Source organism: Mastomys coucha, unplaced genomic scaffold (assembly GCF_008632895.1).
Source record: "Mastomys coucha isolate ucsf_1 unplaced genomic scaffold, UCSF_Mcou_1 pScaffold20, whole genome shotgun sequence".
Taxonomy (NCBI): Eukaryota; Metazoa; Chordata; class Mammalia; order Rodentia; family Muridae; genus Mastomys; species Mastomys coucha.
Window position 1 is genome coordinate 111,211,711 of NW_022196903.1, and position 25,413 is coordinate 111,237,123.

General features: G+C 50.2%; 1 protein-coding gene across 6 annotated transcripts in view; it reads left to right on the forward strand.

The window, feature by feature from the left end:
* The window catches only part of Rasgef1a (RasGEF domain family member 1A), an 80,851-nt gene extending 63,013 nt beyond the window's left edge, over positions 1-17,838 (forward strand). For 2 of the 6 annotated variants that reach the window (XM_031383102.1, XM_031383098.1), the window contains exons 2-14: positions 8,038-8,241; positions 11,024-11,146; positions 12,579-12,716; positions 13,255-13,320; positions 13,419-13,640; positions 13,932-14,006; positions 14,351-14,443; positions 14,958-15,060; positions 15,138-15,217; positions 16,067-16,258; positions 17,038-17,161; positions 17,359-17,431; positions 17,665-17,838. In XM_031383102.1, coding sequence (XP_031238962.1) covers positions 8,044-8,241; positions 11,024-11,146; positions 12,579-12,716; positions 13,255-13,320; positions 13,419-13,640; positions 13,932-14,006; positions 14,351-14,443; positions 14,958-15,060; positions 15,138-15,217; positions 16,067-16,258; positions 17,038-17,161; positions 17,359-17,431; positions 17,665-17,689 — 1,512 coding nt within the window. In that variant the 5' untranslated portion in view covers positions 8,038-8,043 and the 3' untranslated portion in view covers positions 17,690-17,838. Of the gene's footprint in view, positions 1-5,019; positions 5,085-8,037; positions 8,242-11,023; positions 11,147-12,578; positions 12,717-13,254; positions 13,321-13,418; positions 13,641-13,931; positions 14,007-14,350; positions 14,444-14,957; positions 15,061-15,137; positions 15,218-16,066; positions 16,259-17,037; positions 17,162-17,358; positions 17,432-17,664 lie in introns of all 6 variants that reach the window. The other 4 variants (XM_031383103.1, XM_031383100.1, XM_031383101.1 and 1 more) reach the window with 3 other exon arrangements.
* Positions 17,839-25,413: the final 7,575 nt, after the last annotated feature.

The following is a 25,413-nucleotide window of genomic DNA, read 5'->3' on the forward strand; positions in this document are numbered from 1 at the left end:
TTCCTGAACCCCTACCTGTGCGCGTGCGGGGGGAGGGGGGGCTCTGTCTGCCAGTCAGACTCACACTGCCCCTCAATGCAAATGGGACCCCAGACCCTGAGGGTATAGTAGTGACAAGGAGCTGCCGGTGAGATGCTGTGCAAGTCCCTGTACTGAGGGAACTCTGGCTGGAGGGGTGTGAGGTTCATTTGTGCTCCCGGTTGGCAGAAAGGAACAGATCCTAAAGGTAGGAAGAAGAGCGGTCCCTAGTGAGTGCCTAGAGGTTTCTAAACAAGAGATGCTTGGCTCTTGAGCCTCCTCTTTTGAGGTGGAGTGGCTGATCCTGTAGGGAGGTGAGCCCCCTGCCTCACCTAACACACCAAGTCTTCTACTACTTACACTGCCTCAGCACTTGCTTTGATTCCTAGGTATAATTTAGAATTTCTGTATTGAAGAATGTGGTGGCCCCGCCAGCGACCCAAGGGCAGCCTTCTGGAGGTGTGTGATGTGACAGAGGCCCAAAGCCTCTCATGCAAATCCTCTGACCCACTGAAGGCTTACAGAAAGGTTTGTACCGGCTCCAGGAAGCTGCTTGTGTCTGTAGCGAGCATCCATTAATGAGCAAGGAGTGTATGCTCTGACATCTCTCTCCCTGCCCTAGCCCAGTGCAAATGCTTTCTGGGAAGAGTGATTGGGAGCCATTTTGTAGGGTCCCTAGCAGAGTTGGGCTCATGTGCCCTCCCACTGAGTCCAAGCAGCCAGCATAATCCTGACTGTGGTCTCTGATGGGCTCTTTAGATTTTGTGCCCTTGAGGGTAGGGGCACAGGGCTGGGCCCCAGCTCCATCCTGGAGCAGCCCCCCACCCCCCAGGCAGCAGAGGAGAGACAGGCAGGATGTGTAATTTTCAGTTGCTAATTGTGATGTCCTGCAGCTTGCCAAGCTAAAAATAGTCTCAGTTTTTTTGTTGAGTAGGTTAAAAAATAGAAGCCTGGTGCTGCTTCAGAAAGCAGGACCCCTCCCCAAACTGGCAGAGGCTGGGAGGCGGCTGAGGCCCCTCCACCTTCTGGAAGAACCCTGGGTGTTTATGCCAAGTGCACCTTCAGGGCCATTTTTGTCCTAGTTTTTCAGAAATCCTAGTTGCTTTGCCTGGGGCCTAAGGACAACCCCCTGGGAGCCTCGGAGCCCCCTGCTCGGAAACAACGTGCAGAATGCGGAAGGAGTGTGTCTTTATCCACCTGTCCATCCAGGTAGAGAGTCGGCCTTCCTCTCTTCCTCTCAGCCTTCCTTCATGCTCCTGAGGAGATGTTGGAGGGTTGTGGGGAAGGCCAGCCTGGGCTTACCTGCACACCTCTGCCAGCCTGAGTAGCTGAATGCAGGTCCCGAGGACCAGGACTTGCTGTCCTTATCAGAGAAGCGAGCATTCTTCTGTGTTATAGGTGAGCCACATTTGTAGGAGTTGATTTACACTGATTGATGCCCAGCTCATGGCTTCCTCTAATTTCTAATAATAGAATTTAAAATTCAACAAGGTTAGTTGAAAGCTGCTTCTACATTTCTCAGAAATTTCTAGAACCACAGACTCGAATCTGGGAAGGGCCCTGGAATTCTGAATGTGCTTGGTGATCCTACCCCCAACAGTTCTTTCCTTCAGAGCTGTAAAGAGGACACCCGACTCCTCTTCCCAGCTGTGTGTGAAACTGGCCCCTTCTTATGCCCTCCTCTCTGCTGGGATGGGGTTGGCTGTGTTGAAGGGCAGCCTGGTAGCCGGCTGTCCCTCTGGGACATCCAATGTCCTTCCCTTAGTGTCTCTGGGATGGAGACTTGCACTTTATAAAAGATACTCTGGGTGAGGTGTACTGGGAAGGCTCCTGACCCTTGCCTCCTCTTGAGAAGGAGCCTGCCAGAGAGAGTTGGTTAGAGGCGGGTAGCTGGGCCTCAGAAGCTTCCAGGATCCAGAACTGTCTGTTGCAGCATGCTGCACTGCCTCCCTCTATGCCCCGTGCTGCCCTCAGTTCCTGGAGGAAAGTGTTCTGTCCCAGCTCCCAGTCCCTAGACTTGCTGCTGTCCAGAGCCTCTGAGAAATCAAGTTAGAGGCTGATAGGAAAAAAAAAAAAAAGAGGGTGTGTTTCCTGAGAATATCCCCAAAGCATGCATACAGTCACAGGGTGGGGTGCAGACTCTGGGACAGGAGTGAGGGGAGCAGCCTGCAGTGACTTGATTCTGTCCTCAAGTCAGCATTTATCCCTTCCCTGGGCTCCACTAGGCTGATTACTGGCAGCCAGGGGCTGAGTCTTTAATGAGACCTCTAGAGGCCAAGCCACACCCTGGCCTCCTCACTCCACCTATCTCTTGTCCTCCATGGGCATCCTCAGTAGAGGAAGCAGGAAACGCATACAAGAGAGAGAAGACAGAAGAATGACCCAGGCCATTCACATCCAGGAGCGGATGTGAAGATTCCCCACCCATCGTGTAGTGGGGTAAAGTTGTAGGTACCTCTACCTCTGGTCTGGATCCTTTGGTCCCCACTGCAGCACTGTTCTCAGTCCCAGGACTCTCCTCCAGGGGGCAGAGTTTCTTAGCCCATCTAGAGTTTGGAAGCGGAGGGCAGTATTCTCCAAGCACAGCCTCCCCACTGTGGATGTAGTGTGACCTGTTGCCTCTAGCTCCTGCTGCTGAGCCTTCCCCACCAAGATGGACTGAACCCTCCATCTGTGAATCAAAACAAGCCCTTTCTCACTGTAGTCAGTTTTGCTGGGTATTTTATCACAGCAACAGGAAAACTGGCTAAGGCCCCATAGTGGCTACTGCCAGCTCAGTCTGTGCTGCTTGGTGCATAGAGGGGCACTAAGATCTCTGTCAGGATTGGAAGAAGGGACCTTCTTCATGATCTGTTGCCAAATTTTGTTGACCATCTTATCCTTTCTGGGGGTCTCTTGCAGCTGTAGACAAACTGCTAACTTATTCTCTCAGCCCTGGCTGCCTGCCACCGCTGTTGTGGTGTACTGGGGCAGAGCTCCAGCACACACCTGCTGTGTGGATGTGGAGACATCCGGGGCCATTTTCGGCCGCCTTACCGTCCAGTTAGAAGTAAGGAGGCAAACACCGAGCCCTTCTCCATGCAGATTTTATTCAGGAACCTTCATATTTACTTCTTACTAGCTAGCTTATATTCTTCTATATCTTCTTCTTACATCTTACTTATTACTACTTACATCTTATTAGTTACATCTTATTAGTTACATACTTATTCCTAATTCTATATCTTACATCTATCCTTACATCTTACTTCTATATGTCTATCTTCTCTCCTATCCCATTACCAGCCCCAATTCTAAATACTTACTCCTAAATCTTACATAACCCATCACCAGCCCTAATTCTACATACTTACTCACTACTTCTTATTCTCTACATACTTACTATCTATACCCTTACATACTTACCCCTAATCCTATTCTCTCTCCAGCCCCCAGCCCTTGTGGGTTAAATACTTTCCCTGGTCCCAATCAGCATCGGCTACGTAGCAAAGCATAATAGGCTACGAGAAATCATGCCAGCTTGCATCACAAACTAGAGGCACACAGCTTTTCCAACTAAGGCTTGTTTATCTCAATGCTCTCTGCTCTGGCCGGAGACCAGGTGTTCAATATATATGTATATAGGGTGGCAGCTGCGGCTCCCCACAGCCATTATCCTTTTCTGTACTGCAGCCTGCTTGGCTCACATCTCAGTGTGCTTGTTCTGAGCTTGAAGCCATCCCTTATGTACCCCCCTACTACATTTCCCACAGTCAGAGGGCCATGCTGCAGTCTGTGGCTGGGGTCCTAAGGCTTACAAAGATGCAACGATTGCTCCTAGCAACAGCTAGAGGGAAGCTGGCTCTTCCTCACCCTTCCCTCCTTACACTTTGGAGCCATCCACATGATCGTGTTCTGGATGTTGGAGGGGCACAGGAGAGAAACAATGACTGCTATCTTCCAGGCCCAGATCCCCAGAGCTTAAGTGGAGGCCTGTGTATGAACACTTCACTGGGGAGTGTGGCCCCGGGGGAACAGCAGGCAGAGTGCATAGATATGGAAATGTGTTCACACACCACAAGGTGTCATTGGCAGAGCTCTGTGAAGTGCTTGACTAACTGGAGGGAGAGGGTGGGGTTTTCTGTGTCCCATGGATGGAAATGTGCATAAAAGGTGTACAAGTTCCTAGGCGTTACCTGTTGCAGCCCCAGACTCTGGTGTGTGCATAGCCAGAATGGGTCTGCTTCTCTCGTGCCTTAGCAAGAGCACTGGTGTATACTGATGGCTCTGAAGCCTTAGGTCAGAGGCCATGGTCAGAATCAGGGACAACCACTGAACCACAGGGTCACATGGCCATATCTGGTAGTGCCCTAGGAACACACGCTTCCTAGTTTTCATCTTCTGACTTAGCCCTCGCCTACCGGGAGGAGGGATGAGACATCCACCTGGTCACATCTGAGGGAACAGGTGTAGAGAAGCCCAGAGACTTTATCCCAGATGTGGAGACGGCATATTCTTGAATCCACATGCCAAGCTTACCTCCATGTACTGGGCCTAGGACCTGTAGTCACCGGAGAAGACTTAGGGAAATGGGGGCTGGATGGTCATAGGTGGAGTATAGACCCAAGGCAGTGCCCTCAGAGCTGGGCAGCAAGCACGAGTCTAGCAGCAAGGCCCCCATGAGCTGCTTCTTCATCAGGAAGAAAGAGGAGAGTGCTGAGCCGGCATGGTGGCTGGCTCAGCACTCAGGGAAGGACAAGGCTGCCCACAGGTAGTGACAGGGGAGCTGGAAAGAGGCAACAGGGTAGTGACAGGAAGCTCCTGGACCTGCTCCCTGTGGCTGTCTTGCCTCAGGCCAGTTGGCCAGTCCCTAGCCCGCAGCTCATCCATTTCAGTGGTTTGCATAGGGCTTCTTTCTTCACCTCTGCTAAGCCACCCTCCACCCCCACCCAGACCCTGAAGGTCTCTGTGGTTCTGAAGGCAGTGGGTATGGTCTGCTCACCCAACCTCAATTCCTTTCAGGCCAGGAGAACTCTGCCCGCATAGCGAGTTAATTACCTTCCTCTGTGGTGGCTCCAGAGCCCCAGGTAAGCCCAGGTGTGGAACCCTGCTCTCTCTCTCTCTCTCTCTCTCTCTCTCTCTCTCTCTCTCTCTCTCTCTCTCTCTCTCTCTCCTCTCTGGGCAGGAGAGACCCTCCTGGTAGCCCCTGCAGCCTGGATCCCTGGATCCGCCCTTATACCACCCGGCTTGATGTGGGAATGGAGAAGCTTTTAAGACTGTCTGCAAGGAGACCGTGAGTCACTTGCTCCGTCTGGATGCAAGGTGCTTTACCCAGTTGATTAGGTCTGTAATTAGAAGGCGCTTGTTTTCTTGCTTGAATGGAGAAGGAGCGAGGAGCGGTAAAGCCCGTGAGGTACAGACTGTTCCCCATACACGCAAGGACGGCAGCGTGGCCCAGGTGAACTTCAGTTGGATTAAGGGCAGAGGCAAAGATGGGCCTCAGAAACCAGCCCACTCCAGGTCTATCCTAGTCCCTCTGGCTGGCCTGGGGGGACTTCCTGGGTCCTCTGCAATGGTTGCAGCCTCACTGGAGGTCTGGGTGCAGCCAGGAGCCTTGTAGGGGACTTCCTGATACTCCTTTGTACTTAGAAATCTTCAGAAAATGCCAGTGTCAAGCTTGCCCCCAGATGGTTTGAGAGCTGAGGAAGGTGGCTTTGAGAAGTCTCTGTATTGTTCCTGTGTTTGGCCACAGTGGCGGGAACCTCATTTAGCTGGCACATGTCATTGGACACTGGAATGTGCAGGGGATGCAGATTCTCTGGCCTTCTGCTTGCTTGCACAAGAGATATCCCTGTATCAAGGGACAGGTTCTTGGCGAGCCAGGCCTGGAACAAGATCTTGAATTTTAACAGGCTCAGGTGCTCTTGGTGTTGGTGGGGGGAGGGAGGGGAAGGGCACATTTATTATTACAGTGAATCCATGCAGCGTGGGCTCCCTGTGTCATTGGTGCCTTTACTGCATCCTGGCCTTCACGTGTCTGTGAGACTGGTGGCTGTAACTTGAGCTCTGTGCGAGCTTTTGGGGAAGAGTAGCATGACAGTACAGAATAAATGAGATGACTTGGTGCCACCGCTTTCTGTCATTTACAACACTGAATATTAGCTTTTGCCATATGTCCCCTCTCAGTGATTGCTGCAGACTTCAGATTCCCATGGTAGGGTAGCCTTTTGGGAACTGTGCCTGTCCCAAGGACTCTTACTGGTTCTTTGGCCTTCTTTCCTTGAAGGTAGCAAGTCTTACTGTCCCCTCTGTAGTAGCAGAATCACAGTATATTGAGACCCAGGCAGCCTCCGCCTGGTTCTCCCAGCAGACTGACTATCGCAGCCTTGCCCAAGGGACTCAGCAGGGGCCGTATGAGTTAGTGGGAAGTTAGAGCATGTCCCTTACCCTCAGTTATATCTCCTGTCCAGAGCCCTGCTGCCTCCGTAGAGGCAAAACTCCAGTGGTGTGGAATATAGAGGTGCTATTGGCCAAGGCTATACCACCTGCCAGTCACCTTTTGAAGACTCAAAACTGTGTGAAGTTTTGAGGTCCACCTGAGCCTCTGTGAGACCCTGAGGCCAGCAGGGCTACTACAGGTGGCGAGACCTCACCACAAACAACCAGTGTTATTTGATTGTGAAGTTGGTCACCAAGTACCATGCTGGGCCTGTGGAAGAACACAGAAGTCAGTGTATCCTCTTCTGGCCTCGTGGGTTGGCTGGGGAAGAGGGCAGGGAGGCTCTTGGATATCTTAGGATTTCTTCCCTCGAAGTCTACCTCAGTTGGCCTTAGTTTTGTTCTCTGAAAATTGAAGGCTTTTTCTCAAGTCAGGGGCCCACAGACTTGATGCAGAGATCCCCGGCAAACTTCCTGGGACAAAGTATCAAGCTTGCTCCTGTGTCTCTGATGCAGCAGAGTCAGGCTGGGCCTGAAAATAATGTGTGCCTAATTTATGTGAGGTACCCCAGCTGTGGGGCTGATGACTTCCTGGACTTTCAGGGGTACATGATGGTATGGGCTCCTCTCTGCTTGTTTTGGGAGTTTGCTTGAATTCCCATTCTCGTGGCAAAAGATTTTTTTTTTCAAGAATTCCAAGAAAGCCTGAGGTTTCTTTGTCAGCCATCCAGCGTAGGCAGTCCCAGAATGCACTTCCGCCAGGATGCTGCCCTGCCTGCTTTAGCACCAATTCCACATGTCCAAAAGCCAGTTACAGATGTTCCCCCAGACTCCGTCTGTTATTCTGTGTTATGCTGGTAAGTGGCTCAGGCTTGACAGTTCTTCAGAGTAGCCAAGGTCAGTTCTACCACCCCGCCTCATGTGCTGCTGCTTGACCAGTGTACAAGCCCTCCCAGTGTTCCAGAAAAACCAAATAATTATCCTCCAGATGCCTCTCTTGCTGTACTTCTTAGCTCCTCTACTCAGAGCAGACTCTAAGCTCTCTCTCAGCAGCAGCAGCAGCAGCAGCAGCAGCAGCAGCAGCAGCAGCAGCAGCAGCAGCAGCAGCACACTATACTCCAGCCCTACAGCATACACTGATTAGCCCAGCCCTCAGACTACTGCCTCTGCTAATCCCTTAACCTCTCCATGCATCAGGCTCAGAAACTGGCATCTGCTGCCCTGAAGGGTGTTCCTTGGCTCTCCACAGGAGTTGCATAGCTAATGATCAACAGTCACACATATCCGTCATTCACACCCCATCACTTTGGCTGTCTTGACCACAGGCTCCCTATACTTGCTCTTGAGTTTATTCTCCCCCTAGATACAATCTCAGGAGACCTATGATTGGGACACAGAGAACCTACACTGAGTTGGGGGTCCCTAGAATGAGACCTAGCATGTAAGGAGCAGGTGGTAAAGATATTCTCATCTGAGCTGCAGCATCTGGGGGACCACCGAGCTGCCCAAGCTCTTCACCTTGGAGCTTTTAGTCAGCCTTTTTGTGCACACAGACTGCAGGCCACCTGGGACATATCTCACACCCTTGTTCTTCTTTCCCAGGAAGCTATGCCCCAGACATCTGTGGTCTTCTCCAGCATCCTTGGACCCAACTGTAACAGACAGGGGCAGCCTGGCATGGGGGAGAGAGGAGGTGGGGCCAGCAGCGGCTCCAAGGACCTCATTTTTCAAGATGGACGCCTCACTTCCGGGTCCTTGGAGGCCTTGATGGAGCACCTGGTCCCAACGGTGGACTATTATCCTGATGTGAGTGGCTGGGACCTGAGGGAGCTGGAGTGGCAAGTAACTGGGAGGGGAAATCTGGGCTTCAGGGAAGGCTGCTTCCGGGAGGGGAGTCAGGCTCAGATGGGGCAGTAGAGTTAGACAGGGCAGCGGGGGATGGATAGGCGGCAGGGTCAATACTACCTCCTGGGCCTTCATCACCTTCTACCGTGCACATAAAAACCTGTCTAGAGGAAGTGACTTCCCTCTGCTTCTAGTAGGTAAAAATAGGGAGGTCACATAGGAAGCAGAGATATACAAAGGTCCCACCCGGAGGAAGGTCACAGCATCTGCATCCTGTCCTGTGACCTGGTAGCCCATACTACTTCCCATAGCTTCCCTGAGCTGAGAAGCACAAATTCCCCGGGAAGAAGAGCCTTCTCTGAGGCATGTGAATGCTGGATCCCTTTACCTACTCATCAGTAGTCCAGAGCCTTCCTCCTCACCTCAAGGTGGCATCGAGCATTCTGGGAACAGGGAAGGCAGTCTCTTGTAATGTTTGGCTCTCCTTCCACCTCTGATGGGTGATGGCTCTCAGGAAAAGTAGCTCTTCAGGCTAGTCCCAGCGAAGCAGCCCGCCCTGTCCATCTGTCCCAGCCACCTCTGTTTGTCCATCCCAGAATCCCCTGTCTGTTCTAGGGGCAGACTTAGGCTCTTGGCCATCAGGACAAGGTAAGAGGAATTGCTGCTCTCTAGCTATAGCTGCCTCCTTCTCTCTTCCCTCCTTTCTTCCTTTTTTCTCTTTCTTCTCTTTTTTCTTTCTTCCTTCCTTTCTTTCTTTCTTTCTTTCTTTCTTTCTTTCTATTAGATATGTTCTTTATTTACATGCCATATGATTTCTCCTTTCCCAGTTTCCCCTCAAAAACAAAACAAAACAAAATAAAACAAAAACCAACAAGAACAAACCCCTGTTGCCTCCCCCCTCCCCCTGCTTGCCACCCCACCCTCTCCCACTTATTGGCCCTGGCATTCCCCTACACTGGGGCACAGAACCTTCACAGGGCCAAGTCTGTCTGCCTGCCTTTCTTTCTTTCTTTCTTTCTTTCTTTCTTTCTTTCTTTCTTTCTTTCTTTCTTCCTTCCTTCCTTCCTTCCTTCTTTCCTTCCTTCCTTCTTCTTTCTTTCTTCCTTTCCTTCTTTCTTCCTGGTCTTCTGAGATAGAGTCTCACTATGTGGGTCTGATGGACTATCCTGGAGTTCATTATGTAGGCTGGCCTTGAACTCACAGAGATCTATCTGCCTCTAACTCTAAAGTGCTGGGATTAAAGGTGTGCATCAATCACTATGCCTGGCTATCTTTAATTGATTGATTGATTGATTGAATATATATAAATATTTTGCCTGCATACATGTCTGGAACCTCTGGACTGGCATCAGAGACAGTTGTGAACTGCTGTGTGGATGCTAGGAATTAAAGTTGGGTCCTGCAAAAGAGCAGCAAGTGTTCCTAACCACTGAGCCATCTCTCCGGCCTCTCTAGGGCAGTGCTTTGAGCAGCTTGGCTTCTCTGTCTGTAAGGCCACCCTTGCCTTCCCTGGGCTCTGGGAAGACAAGCCTTCTCTGTCCTTCCTTCCTTCCATCCATCCATCCATCCATCCATCCATCCATCCATCCTATAAGCCCTGTCAAGGACTAGTTAGGGCTGACTTTGGTGCTAATGGTACAGAAATGGCTGGTGAGAGACTGGGACAGAGGAAGCCTAGGTCCAGAAGAAACCCACGGCAGGGCCACAGTCCCTTAGCCCTGACTGTGCTGTGAATCTGCGATCTTGTACCAAAGCAAGGAAAAATCCCCAGATGGGCTATGATAGAGGCTCTCAGCCTGCTGCCACACAGTTAATTGTCAGAACACTGTGCCCTGGGATGCCCCCTATAGGTTCCCAGGATGGGGTAGCAGGTCAGGAAATTGAGTGGGGTGTCTAGCAGTGCATTGGCTCGTCTTCCGAGCTTCTGATCTCCCCTCCTCACGTAACTGCAGAGCATACATGTACCATGAAAACACACCAGAAGATCTCCACTCCTTGTGAAGTGGAGCTTAGAACCAAAGATGTAACCCTATAATATGCTTTTCATTACATGTCTGAGTCGTCTGCTTGTAAAGTGGACCCTGAGAGTCTCACCTGCTGGTTGGGGTGCCTGAGCACTAACCCTGTACACCCTGAGACAGGTCATAGGAAGTTTACAGGGTCAGAGGAATACCTAGTGTCACAGAGAGCGCTACCTCCAGTGACCTTGCATGCCTCTATGGCATAGATGTGTCCTGCTTCAGGTTGTATGCACCCCCCTGCCGACTAAACCCAGCTGGCCTCAGACTGGAGCAAGTAAATTCCTGTCCTGTGGCTTTGGAGTTGGGGCCTAGGGACCTAGACAACCCAGCCTACATCAGCCAAATGGGGTTAGGCCAAGTCGGTAGAGTCCCCAGAGGACTCCAACCTGCAGAACCACCTGGCTATGGTCAGGAACTATGAAGATCCTGTAAGAACGGACCCATGGAAGGCACAAGACATGAGAACCACTGATCACAGAATGTCACCTGAGAAACCTGGCATCAGACCTGGAGGGCCACCCTTCCCCCATTTCGGGGCGGGACAGAGGGTACTGGAGAATTCCAACAGAGCTGTGTCTCTTAAATAGGCAGACCTAACAACAGAAAGAAACAAAGTCATACAAGATAAAGGAGGCCATGTAGGCAGAGAAGCCGGGCCAAGCACAACCGAGCATACCCATGGGAATGTTCTGGTCATCAATCACCTCCTCTCCTTCCTGCAGCGGACATACATCTTCACATTTCTCCTGAGTTCCCGGGTCTTCATGCCCCCTCATGACCTTCTGGCTCGAGTAGGGCAGATCTGTCTGGAACAGAGGCAGCAGCTGGAGGCTGGGCCCGAGAAGGTAAGCCATGGAAGGGGTGATGGCCCTTCATCTCCTGGGTTAAAGAGGGACAGCGAATAGAGAAGGTGGGCAGGGTACGGAGGGGGTCAGCCTGGAGGCCCAGTGCTGGCAGAACTGCTCTGCCATGCTGCAGCCCTGAGGTGCAGCACTAGAGCTAAGCTGCTGGACTCAGAGCTTGTACCCTCCTGGGGCGAGGGCCCACAGACAGCTGGCCTTCTATCAGTGCCAGATTCCCTGAAATGAGGTTAGATGGCGAAAGCATCAGAGGGGAGCTCTGTCACTGCTGCCTTTGTGGGTAGCAAACCAAACCATAGCTCTCAGGATAGCAACTGCTCACATTCAGTAGTCCCAGGAGGGCTGGGTGGTCCTTCTGGATTGAGACATTTGGGCAGGAAGCCACCATTATTCTGATGCCCTGGAGGTCAGATGCCTGGGGCAGTTTAGGCTCTGGTGCAAAAGGAAATGTGTGTGTGTGTGTGTGTGTGTGTGTGTGTGTGTGTGTGTGTGTGTGAAGGGGTTGTTGTCCAGGCACCGGCAGGTCTGCATCAGAGTGTAGCCTGACTCATACTCTCTGATCCAGCCTTCTCCTGCTGGAGGTGTGTGGAGGGAGCTCGTGAACAGTTACCCACCCCCTCAGTCTTGTCAGAGTTGCTGGCCAGGTAGTGCAGGCTAGGTAATCTGCTGGTCCCAGTGTCCAGGACAGGTGCCAGGCTAGGCTGAGCTCAGGCCTCATGAGTCTGCAGGTTGGGTCTGAGGAGAGTGGGCTCTCACAGCAGGAGGGATCTGAAGCCAATACTATGGCTTGGTTTGGGCAGCAGCAAACTGATTAGGGCCCAGGCGTAGTTATGGCGGTGCCAGAGGGCTTTGGCCTGTGCGGGCACAGCTGAGTAGCTTGAGCCTCTCTGATCTCCTCCCCGGGGCAGAGGCTATACAGGTATTTTGAGGAGAATAAACAGCCTTTCCCAGCATACCAGCCACACCCCCTCCCCAACCCCTGCCAGACCCCAGCCCTGTAGCTCTGTGCTCGGCTCCCTCCTCAGGGTTGTACCTCCTCCCAGTACCTGCCAAACTTGCCCTGGGCAGAGAGGGGCAGAACAGTTTGGCATCTACTGTGATCCTTCTTGGGTGGGTGTTTTCATGAGCAATGTTTAATCATAGCAAGTAGAACTGCCTTTCTGTTGCGGTAGTAGCGCGTTTTGTTTTGAAAAGTGGATGTAAGTGGAAAATGTCCACGTCACAGAAGTAAGAGGCAAGTGAGAGCTGCACGTAGTTTGGTGTAGCTATAGCAACACCTCACGTGCACATGGGGGCTGTGTGCCTAGCACAGACCCTGAGGAGGGGCATGGCCCTAAAGTAAAGGGCAACTTCTTCCTGTTGCTGTTGTATGGCCTCCTCTGACTTGGCAGTCTTGCACGTCCCCCCACTGTCCCAGGCCAAGCTAAAGTCCTTCTCTACCAAGATTGTGCAGCTGCTGAAGGAGTGGACGGAGGCCTTCCCTTACGACTTCCAGGATGAGAAGGTCATGACAGAGCTGAAGGCCATCGCACACCGTGTCACGCAGTGTGATGAGGTGAGGCCCTCCCTCGGTCCTTGGCCAGGCTGCTTGGGTGTTTTTAATGGGGGGAAGCTTCTATAGCAATATCCTCATATCTGGTCCCTTTCCTTGTGACCTCCAAGAGGGTAGCATGCACAGGCCATAGCTTAGCAGGCCAGCAATGGGCTAGGTGGACCTGTGTCATCCCAACAATTAGCTCCATGCTTGCCTTCGGCACCCCCATGCCTTGGTGGCATCTATCTGTCTGCTTTTCCCGGCTCCCAGACTTGTCTTGGCCTTGGCAGAGACAGAAGCTGAGAAGCTGCCTCTTCCCAGGATGGAGAACCCTGTGCTTAGCAGCCCGTTTGCTGGGTAGGGAAGCCAGGGGAGAGACTCTTGAGAGGCCAGTGAGCCTAGGATACCCCACCCAGGGAGAAAACTCTTCCTGGTGTCTTCAGATGACAACATGACAACCTCTGGGAAAGTTGCTTTTCAGACCCACAAACCAAGCTCTAGGCCCCCTACCTTCTGCACCTTCCCTGGCAGGACAGCCAGCTATAACCTTCCTTTTCAGCAGTCCCAGGAGCCACTGTGGGCCCAAAGGTGTACTCAGGTCTGGCTAGGAGGTCGGGAGCTGAAGGTCAGATATAGTCCTAGACTTGAGATGGGGTTCTTGTGTGGTGGTGGTGGTCTCGCTGTTAATCCACTCCAGTGCTGATGCAGCCCTGACCCTCACAGGAGAATGGCACAGTGAAGAAAGCCATTGCTCAAATGATACAAAGCTTGCTGTTGTCCCTGGCTGCCCGAAGTCAGCTCCAAGAACTTCGGGAGAAGCTCCGGTCACCCGTTGTGGACAAAGGGCCTGTCCTTAAGGCCAAGCCACCAGCTGCCCAGAAAGATATCCTGGGTGTGTGTAGCGACCCCCTGGTGCTGGCCCAGCAGCTGACTCACATTGAACTGGTCAGTGTTGCTGCATGCTCTGGCATTGTATGGACTGGGGTCGGGCGGGCCACACTTGGCACTGCTTAGCCAGGGGTGCTGCAGGATACCTCCCTTGCTGGTCAGTCTGGGCCATGACAGGGAAGCTGGCTTGCTAGCTCTTGCCATGGCTGTCACAGGCTAGTTGTGTTTCTGTTTGGTGTTGTGTGTGTAAGGGTGTGACATCCTTGTGTGAGTGGAAGGGGTTGGGTAGTGCTGGCCTCTGTCACACTCCCTTGAAGCTCTGACTTCTCTTCTTGTCCCCTACTGAAGGAGCGGGTCAACAGTATTCGCCCTGAGGACCTGATGCAGATCATCAGCCACATGGACTCCTTGGACAATCACAGGGTATGTGGGAACACTCGGAAGCGTGGCTGGTAGCTGACCTAGCCATGCCTGGCACTTGCACCCCAACACAGGTAGGGAGCAGGCCTCACGTAGTACGTGATGTGCACTTTTGAGTACTGGACAGTGCCACCCAATGGGTGTGGCTGTGGCCTTCCTGGAATTTATCATGGCGTTTAGTGATAACTATGCAGAGCAATGCATCATGGGAGAAGCCAGTCTGGACTGATGGGTTAGCCTGTCAGAACAGCTAAAGAACATGCGGTCTTGAGACCTGGCCAGCCATGGTAACTGGCTTGTCCAAGCAGGGTCTCCAGGGCTCCCTGTGACACACTTTGTCCCTCTAGTGCCGAGGAGACATGACTAAGACCTTCAGTTTAGAAGCCTATGACAACTGGTTCAACTGCTTGAGCATGCTCGTGGCTACAGAGGTGTGCCGGGTAAGTTTCTGTCATAGCAGACCTGGGTAAGCGGACCCCCTCCTACCATCTCTGCAAGGCTGACTCCTGCCCTCATAGAACTCAAGGAAATGCACATGGTGCCCTCTACCAGGACCTCAAGCTTGTCCCTGCCAGCCAACTCACACATACAACAATGATTCTTTTACATGTTAACTAAGACCTCACCCTGGAAAACTCTCCTTGGGTCCAGAACTACTGAGCCAATTATAGTGAGCTTCATTGTCCTCAGCCCGGGAGGCAGTGGATGAAGATGGAGTGTTAGAACGCACACACACAGTCACACACACATACATACGTACATACATATATATAATGCATACACACATACATACATACACACATGTATGTATATACACACACATACACATACACATATATATCCCCAGGAAGATGCATCCCCAGGCTTCGGGCAGCTGAGTCCAGTGCCCTCCCAGCAATCTTTGCCCAGTGGCCCCTCGGTGGCTCCACACTGAGGCAGACCCACTGTTTCCAGGTGGTAAAGAAGAAACACCGGACCCGCATGCTGGAGTTCTTCATTGATGTGGCCCGAGAGTGTTTCAACATTGGGAACTTCAACTCCATGATGGCCATCATATGTGAGTGTCCAGGCACAGGTGGGGCTCCCCATGTCACCTGTTTCTCCATGACCTGACCTCTACCCATGTCCCTCCAGCTGGCATGAACCTCAGTCCAGTGGCACGGCTGAAGAAAACGTGGTCCAAAGTCAAGACCGCCAAGTTTGATGTCTTGGAGGTACTGCTGTCTGACCCTCCCCCATCTCAGTTGTACAGAGGATCCCAGGCAGCAGGGGATGGGATCTTTCCCATCATAATTACACACATGGGACTGGCCTCACTGATGCCGGACACTTGAGCTCTCCTTAGCCCGGTTGCTTTGGATTCAACACCTAAAATGAGCAAGAACAAGAGCTTGAACCAAGGGGTACAGGCCACTGAGCCAACACTGTCTCCTGATCCTGGGCTACCTGTGTCCCCAGAGGCTGGCGGAGAGGTCATCTGGAGCTTTACATAGATGTATTTGGTCACAGACTACTTTGTGTTTAGAAAACCCTGATACTTATTCATCATGGAGTGGGGTGGGGCCTGAGTGGTGTTGGTTTGAGCAGGAGAGCAAAGGAAGACTTTACAGCAGTGCTTTTCAGCCTTCCTAGGATGACGCTGCAATCCCGCTCCTCATGGTGTGGTGACCTGCTCCTCGTGGTGTGGTGACCCCAACCATAAAATGATTGCATTGCTACTTCATAACTGCAACTTTGCTACTGTTATGAATCGTAATATAAATGTCTGTGTTTTCAGATGGTCTTAGGCAACTCCTGTAAAAGGTTCTGTTTACCCCAAAGGGGTCGTGACCCACAGGTTGGCAAACACTGCTTTAAAGGACAGAACAAGGCCCCGGCAGGTCACATGGGGCTGTGTCATTTCTGTATAAGTCTCCAAGGCCTGGGGGTTCAGGGGGTGCTTTGGGCCTTTCCTCCCCCTGTTGGCTGCGGGGGGGTGGCCCAGGACTATGCCTTCCTACTCCGTTTGCAGTCTCATACTCTGCAGAGGGGAACCCCTCACTCTGTCTTCCCTGTGCCTGCAGCACCACATGGACCCCTCCAGCAACTTCTGCAACTACCGAACAGCCCTGCAGGGGGCGACGCAGAGGTCTCAGACAGCCAACAGCAGCCGGGAGAAGATCGTCATACCCGTGTTCAACCTCTTCGTTAAGGACATCTACTTTCTACACAAAATCCACACCAACCACCTGCCCAATGGGCACATAAACTTCAAAGTGAGCCCAACCCCTTGAGGTCCCAGCATGGGTGGGGCAGCCTGAGTCTTCCTGTACTACTGCGGCTACCAGTGGCTTTGTAGCAGGGGCATGGTTTCCAAGGCCTGCCTGAGGTCTAGAAGGTCCTTCAGGGCCTGATGAACCAGGTGGGTCTGGGCTGCTGTTCAGTCTTAAGGTGCAGTCCTGTGTTTTTGGCAGGGAACAGCAGATCTCGGAGCTCGATGCCACAGGGTCTGTATTTATCCCCGGTATCAGTGCTGACTCCACTAAGGAGGCAGAGGAGACTGTTCTTAGGGACTTGGGGGTGAAGAGGGACTTAGGTAAAGAAAGGACTTGAGCAGGATTCCAGATAAACTGGGGAGCAGAACAAAGGTACCTTGGGAAGTGTAGGGCGCATTAACTAAGGGATCGTTGGATACTGTACCTTCACACCCATGCCCTGGTAAGGAAGACTGTGGCTTGTCCTGCCGGTGCCCCTCCCTGTTATGAGGGAGTGCCTCAGGCTGGAATCATAGATGGGGCCTTCTGTGTTCCCTGTGCAAGAGAGACACAGGCCCTGCTGTAAGCCTAATCGCAGGGGTGCAAGGCAGAGTGGCCTGAGGGGTTTCTGCCATCTCTGATGCTGTACAAGCTGCCATAGTCCGGCCAGGTTGGCATGCTCCTCTTCCTCCTCCTGGGACACCAGCATCAGCAGCAGACAGATACAGGAACCAAGCCTCTGCCTCTAATGCTCTAAGTTCATTCAGGCGAGCATACCGTTGGTGATTTTGTCCTTTCAGAAATTCTGGGAAATTTCCAGACAGATCCACGAGTTCATGACATGGACACAGGTGGAGTGTCCCTTTGAGAAGGACAAGAAGATCCAGAGTTACCTACTCACAGCGCCCATCTACAGTGAGGAAGGTAAGGGTGTGTCTTTGACAGCACACCCATCTCAAGAGCTCAATTTCCCCCATGCCCACCCAAGCCCCTTAACCCGTTGAGGTGGCCCAACAGGGCCCAGTTAGAATTCCTGGTCCTCTTGTCCTGGCCCCCCCTGTGATCCTGGAAGGGCAACCCATCTGTGGGGATGCTGGCTCTCAGGGGTTCTCCATCCTCAGCTCTCTTCATCGCCTCCTTTGAAAGTGAAGGTCCTGAGAATCACATGGAGAAGGACAGCTGGAAGACACTCAGGTAGGACATGCCAGGTGCACCTGAGCCTGGGAGGGAGGGCAGGGGCCGGCCAGGTGCACTTGAACCTGGGGAGGAAGAGGGCGGGTGTAGCAAAAACAGACTGGTCCTCCCAATGGATGGTTTGGTACGATGCTGAAGACTGGGCTGGCCTGGGCTTTTTTTCTCACAGAGATATGGGCCTGCCCTCTGCCTGCTCCGAGGAGGCTGAGGCAGCCCCTTCTGTCCACTTGCAGGACCACTCTCCTTAACAGAGCCTGAGGATGCAGCCTGCAGATGCCAGATGAAGCAGAAAACACGAATCTCGTTGACATTGTGATGGATGTAGGAGAAGAGCGGCAAGGCCTCACTGGCTGGGGTCATTTTGTATATAACTTTTATGAAAAAGAAGACAGTAATTATCTCACGCATCAGCCTTTGGCGCTTACACAGTCCTTTTTTTTTTGTTGTTGTTGTTATTTATTTTAAACGGGGCAGGGCCCTGTTTTGGGGAGGGGCGGGAAAGAGTATCATGGGAGATGGTAACCATGGTAACATCTTATTCTAATGAAATGTAGATTTTTATTTTCTACTTTTGATGATTAACATCCTATAAAAAAATTTTAAAGTAACCCAACCAAAACCAATGTGAGCCCTGCCTGCTCGGACGCCTCTCCAGCCAGTGTCTCTGATGTTCGGGTTAGTGCCTTAGAGGGTACTGGGAGTCCAGCCTTCCTGTTCCATTGTTGGAACTGAAGCCAACTCTGTCCTGTGCCACAAGGAGCCCACCCTCAGCAGCCTGGGCCACCAGGTTCCCACAGGAAGGGCTGGAGTGGCCAGGCAGTCTGGTGTGCACACTTCTGGAAGGGAACCTTTACATATACAGGCTTTCCAAAGTTTACATTTTCATTTTCCTTTATCAGGGATTTATGGGGTTGGGAGGGGCGAGGGGATGCCTGACAACATATTTTCTGTGAGAATATGTTTGGCAAATCGTTCTTCAGTTGTGTTTTAGAAGAGGAGAAAAAAAAACAAACCCAACTCTGACGATCTAGGGAGGGTATTGTAGTGCCGTCAGTCTTCCGGGCACGGAGGCGCTGCAGGGAGACTTGCACAAGAATGGCAAGGCTGTCTGAAGCTGGTACACAAAGAGAAGGAAAGGAAAACGGGGTACGTGGCAGACAGCCTCCCTTCCCTCTGGTAGGAGCCCCACCATTGGTAATCTGAAACTCAGCCAGGCAGCCCCCACCACTGGAGCACTTCCGGATCAAACTGTCCAACATGGAGCAGTGTATTTCTGATCCAAACAGGCGATTGCGGTCCATCCTTTCCTGTCTGACTTCCTGGCATGAACCCTGGGTCATGGGTGGGATGGCTCTGTCCCTCAGACAGCTGGAGATATCTACACTGATTGGCTTGGCTTGGGTGGGAGCTGCCTGTTAAGAGGCCCAGTTTGGAATGGTTGGTCCCATTCCTGGAGCTTCTTTGGACAACCTGGAAATGACCGGCCAGGCCATAGGGAGGTGGGCTAAGTGGCCACCCTCAGCCTTTGGGAGCTGAGTAGCTACACTGTATTGTCACAGTGTGTTTGCACTTTTCAGACCTTCTAGCTGGTACAGATTGTATATTGATAGTACATATCGATTTGTTTATGTCTTTGAGATAAAGGCTGGAAACTTGAGAATATATATTTGGAATATAATGTTAGAGCTTTTTTTCTGTACATGTGTTAAGAGCCTTCAGTCCATGTGTGCTTCAGGGGTCACTGGTTCCAGTATCTTCTTGAGAAAGTGTCTACGTTGCTATTTTATTGCCCCAATTTGATACACCCTCCATTTGATGTTTTGGTATTTGGAGTTGATCTCTGATATAATGCTGTACCATACGCAGGATGTCAGTTGTGGTGTGACTGAATGTACTTGCATCAATAAAAGAACATGTTGCTCTTCTCCCTTGTCTCTCTCTCTCTCTCTCTCTTTGTGTGTATGTGTGTGTGTGTGCGCGCGCGCGTGCGCTCGCACTAAGGAGCCTGGTGTTAGGGAGGAGGTGGCAGGGACTGCAGGAACCTACTGTAGACTTCAAAGATGAGGAACCCAGCGAGGAGCTTTTGTTTGCAGCCAAACTACATTCTGACAAATGACTTTTTAGATGATTAATGAGACTAGAAGAGGATGCACAGGGAGAGTGTAGTCGTCCTGAAGGACTCAGTGTATGGTCATAAAAGTTAGGGACGTCTTGTTCATAAGCCTAGTCATCACCTTTTGCCTGTGGGGCCTCCGTATCCTGCAGGCACCTGCCATACCTTCCCGTAAAGCACCCTGCCAGGCACGGTTCAAGTGGGAAACTGACTCCAGCTCCCAGGGGGAAGGATCTTCATGGGGCTGAAGAAAAAAAAATGCGAGTCTAGAATTGTCTACCCTTCAAAACTGTGTGTTTTTTAAGCCAGAGAAAATAAGATACACACTAAAATGGAGTTTGCTAACAGAAGATCTTCATCAAAAGAGACTCCAGAGAAACACGCTTAACCTTTCCCAGAATGCACTATGGCAAAGGCCATCTCCAGATGGGCTACACACGCGAGTCTAAAAAGCATGCTAATAGTCTAAACGAAAACATAAAAGATCCTTTTATATTGTGAACTAGGAAAATGTCTCTTAGACTTTCAGATTAGTAACTGTTCATGCAAAACAATGAACACAATACACTAAAATATGCAAAGACTCAAAAGGAATCAATTAAACAAATGGTCCAATCAAAAAAAAAAGGGGGGGGCCTATGGATGCAAACAGAATATCTAAAAGAAGAAATAAAAATGGCCAAGAAATGCCTTAAAAAGCGCTTGGCATCAGGAAAATGCAAATTAGAACTACTCGGAAGTTTCCTTTTACCTCAGCTAAAGGGCTACGATTAAGAAAATGCCAATGTTGGTGAGGAAGTAGGGAGAGGAAGCCCTCATCAATGTTGGTGGGCTTGAAAATTGATGTGGGCACTCTGGGAGTCAGTGTAGAGAATTATCAAAATACTGAATATATATAAATATAGCTTACCACATAGCCCAGATGCATCCAAAGCGCAGACGCATATCCCACGGTTACTTGTTCAGCTGGGCTCGGGGCTGCTCTGTTCACATCAGCTAGGACACAGAAACAACTTCAACGTCCCCAGCTGATAAATGGATAATGAAAATGTGGTACATTCACACAATGGCATCCTGTTCAGTTGTGAAGAAGAGCAAAATTGTGAAATTTGCAGGTAAATGGATAGAACTGGAAAATATTATACTGAGCGGAGTAATCCAGCCACAAAGAGACACGTGTTGCTTCTAGTCTCTGACTTGGGGGCCCTAGGTCTGAAATTTTAGATTTGAATATATAACTGGGAGCAAACAAGGATGCCAGGAGAGTGGACCGTGAAGGAAGGCAGTAGCTCTTGAGTAAGCCAAGGTGGTATGAAGAGGGAGAGGGAGATGGGGAATGGGGGAGGAGCTTAATGGGGGCGAAGGGAGAGTAATATAAAGCGCCTGGGAGGAGGGAGAAACAAATAACACTAAGAATATTTGAAAAGGCTCCGTGTGTGTGTGTGTGCGCGTGTGTGTGTGTGTGTGTGTGTGCGCGTGTGTGTGTGTGCGCGTGCGTGTGTGTGTGTGCGCGCGCGCGTGCGTGTGCGTGCGTGTGTGCGCGTGTGTGCGTGTGTGCGTGTGTGTTGTGTGTATGTGTGCGTGTGTGTTGTGTGTATGTGTGCGTGTGTGTTGTGTGTATGTGTGCGTGTGTGTTGTGTGTATGTGTGTGTGTGTGTGTGTGTGTGCGTGCGCGCGCGCGCGCATGTGCACATGCATGAGCAGTACCCCAATTTCAATGGAGTTACATGTCACAGGGTGACAGTGCTCCTTCAAGAGTTGTAGACTAGGGCTGGAGAGATGGATCAGCAGCAAAAGCACTGGCTGCTCTTGCAAGAAGCAGGGTTTGATTCCAGCACCCACACGGAGGCTTACGACCTTGCGTAACTCCTATTCCAGGGGGTCCAACATGCTCTTCAGTCGCTGCAGGCACTATTTGCATGTGGTGCCACAGACAGACACACAGACAAAACACTCACGCATGTAAAATACTAAAGTAAAAATTTAAGAGTTACAGATTAACAAAAACCCCAGTACCAAGCAAAGGAGACCTCTCTTCCAGCTGTTAGTCAGGAGGTCCAAGAAACCTCCCCAAACAATACAGGCTACTGCCATTGCCTTTGGCTGCCCCCTGCCCCCTGGAACTTGGATGTAAGATCTTACTGTTGAAGACAGCACGTTCTTCAGATTCAGAACTTAGATGAATTGAGCTGCAGCTGACTCCTTGAGGGCTAACTCTAGAATCTAAAGGTGCTCTGCAGGGCTGCTAAGGGAGGAAAGCAATTAATAAATAGTTTTAATTAATAATTAATTAATTAATAGTCAGCAGTAAAGCCTGTAAACCAGGACAATGACTGTCCTGGCAAGGTCCCCAGGTTCAGCAGAGGCACTTACACTCTGGGGAAAACAACAGTTATCTGATGAAGGCCTACTCAATAGGTGGGGACTCGTGCAGCACTATAAACCGGCCGACTAGGTGTGGCTGGAGAGCTCATAGACCTAAGAGGAGAACCTCTTGTTGTCATTTGCCTACAGCAACATAGTTTCTAACTGTATTCTAAATACTCATCCTTGTAGTACCCACAGATAAGTGTGGCTTTTAGGCCTCAGCCAGGATGCTGCTTCCTTGTAGCAGACAGAGGCAACTGTAAAGACCTCCAGGTGCTCAAAATGCAGAGAGTAAATGGCCACATTGACAATGCCACCCCTACTTCTAAGTCTCAAGGAATTATTAAATAGCAGCAGCAAGACCGTAAGAGCCAGGGGACACCAGCTGTTGAGATAGTTTTTTTTTTTTTTTTCTAGACATGGCAGGGATGCTACACTTCTGAAATCTCAACAATTGGGTTGGCTAAAGGAGCCCTGTGCAATGTCCATACCAGTTGGCATGCCAACGTGGATGGGAGTTACTTCCCAAGGCCCCAGCTCTCGATGGAGAGCTACAGGAAATCAATGACTGACGAGAGAGGAAGAGTTAATTCCCTCTGGGGATGAGTGCCTTGATTGGTTATTGAACCCTGAGTGGTCAGCTGTAAACGTGCGCATATGAGCCATACTAAGTGGTTTCTCACACAGAAACACACACACATTTATATACACACAGAAACACACAGAGACACACACAGAGAGAAAGACAGAAAGAGATGGAGAGACAGAGATACACAGACAGAGAGAGATGAATTCAAGAGAAAACTGGGAGACAAGGATGGGATTTGAGGTGGGAAGAAGGAGGGAAAAATGATATAAATATGGTATTTGTGTGTGAAACTCAAAAAAATTAGAAAATCTTAATAAAAGAAAATTGACAAATTGAACTCTATTATAAGTAAAATTTTTCATTTATACTCCTGAGAGTAAAAAAATAGGCTGACACCCAGAAGAAATTATTTATAATACAGACATCGTAAAAGGTCTCAAATCTAGAATGTAGGAGAGATTTTTAATAATCAGCACAGAAGCTATGGTCCAGTGTCAGGGCAGGGCTGCCCATCAAACTGTCAGCAGAACTCAGCAAATGAGGTGTAAGAGAGTCTCCTCCATGCTACTGGTTTTGAAGGAAGGATTGAATGTGTCGCAGACTGAAGTTTAGCATCCGGTGGCAAGGTTAAGAGTCCCTGTAGAAATGCCAGGAGGCTTCTGATGAAGGTGCTGACTCAGTGGCAGTGGTGATCCCAGCACACTGGAGATGCCACGACTGTAGGGGTGCTCATCAAGGATAACAGCAGGTGTGCAGCACAGCCAGCCTGAGCCCAGGAGACAAGCTGTGCACGCTGAGGGTGGCAGAGCAGGAGAGGTGGGACTGTGCGAGCCTGTCAGAAGTACTTCCCAGTACGTGGCCTTGATGACGCTGGAATCTTAATGAAGACAGCTTAATTCCCCAGCTGCTGACCAGCATCTATTGTCCTAGTAGGGCACAAGTTTCACTTCCAATGATTCTAAATCCAGACGACTCCTGACAGAATCTCCAGGGGACGCCTAAGCTTCCCTCTAAAATGTGACAAGCCAGCTGTCCTTATCTACATTATATCAGTACTATTTTCAAGTTCCCACAATAGCACATTAAGCTTTGAGTACTCCATGGCTCTCTATCCCAAAGCTTCCAAAATCTTCCTCCTTTCTCCCCAAAATAGTCCAAGGCACAAAAGCCATATGGTCAGGTCCATCCCAGCAACTCCACTCTTGGTACTGGTTTCTGTTCTAGTTTGTCTTCTGCTGCTGTGAACACTGGGAACAAAAGCAACTTGGGCCTAAGTAGCACAGCAGCCTGCACTGCACCTTGGACACAATGAAGCATCTTATACTGTTCTGTTCAATTCGCATCAGTCAGCATTGTCTAGAGGAACAGAACCCATATGTACATAATACATATTATATGTAATTACATATATTACTCACTTGGCTTATGTTACAATAGTAACAATAGTTTTCTCACACCTGAGTGACTGCAAACCCAGTAATTATTTAACCCTCATTAGTCAGAGTAACTACACAGTAGCTGTCTTTCCCCCTGGGGAGGCCGACAACCTAGTAGTTAAGTCACTCAGGCCATGAGGTTGGTTGTCTCAGCAGTCCCAATCTGGCGCAGATAACCTAAAAGCTTCCTGGAGAGTCTTAGTTAATGATAGAAGCCTTGGAACTGATATCAGTGAAGGGAACATCGTGAACAATAATAGGTTTTTTTTCTCTCCATCAGTGATACAGATATAGGCCAGATTAGACCAGATTAAAAACAAGTAAGTGTAGGTTTCTTATGGAGGCAGCTCTCCATCTGGTTGACAGATCTCACAGAAGGCGGTCAGCATCCGGGTATTTTATAGACCTCAGGCAAGGAGTGATGACATGCCAGCTAGGAGCTGGGATTGTGGTAAAAAACTCAGCCCCTGGGTGGGTACTCTTGGGTGGGTTGCTGGAAACTCAGAGACTGGGAGTGGTGACCTGTTAGCCTGGAGTTTTCTCCAAGCAGGTGGGGTAGTTTTCTCTATGTGAGAGGGATTGGGGGTGAGGGCAGACGGGGGTTTCTCAGCTTGTGCAGGGGTAAGCAGGGGTTCCAGTCTAACAAGCAACAACAGGATCTATCAACTCAGTGCGAGGGAAGGCCAGCAAGCAAACCCGGAATCATCTTTCTTCGGACGCATCCTCTTTCACCAAGGATGCTCCCAGACTTGGATCGAGTCTACCCACATCAGTTAAGTCAGTCAGGATAATTCATCAGCTGAGGTTTCCTTTGCAGGGGACCCAAGTTCTGGCAAGCTGACATTAAAATCCAAAGGAAGCCATTTTTTTTTTTTAAACTGGCAAAAAATCATGAACGGGGTATTTACCAAAAGATGGCCAATGACTGTATGCTAAGGCACCCACCACCTCTTCCCTAAGAATAAACCAAATTAAAGCCAAAATGAGATGTGCACACCTCCCAGAGGCTAGACTAACCACACGGAAAGCAGCACGCGGGGAGGATTTGAAGCGGCTGGTCTCCCATGACTGCTAAGGGTTAAGTCACAGCAAAGGACTGGAAATAGTTTGCCAGCCCTGACAAGGCTGACAAGAAAAAAGACACAAATAAATGAGACTAGGAATGACAACGAGGCGGTGTCAACCTAAATTCTGTCAGTAACATAGAAACCAAGACGATAGTCCCAAGTCACGTTGTGGATTTCATCTAAACTCTATTTTAGCATTATAAAATTGTAATTATCCAATCAACTCTCTCAAAACTGAGGAAACTAGAGGAAAAGGCAAAAATGTTTTGCTTTGTAATTATTAAATAAGTTGAACTTATTAATAAAAACAATCTTCCTAGATAGAAAAGTTCACGTCCAGGTGGCTTACAGGCCTTTGGGTTTTCCCAACTATTCATGGAAAAAAAAACCCAATTTTTTTTTTTTTTTGT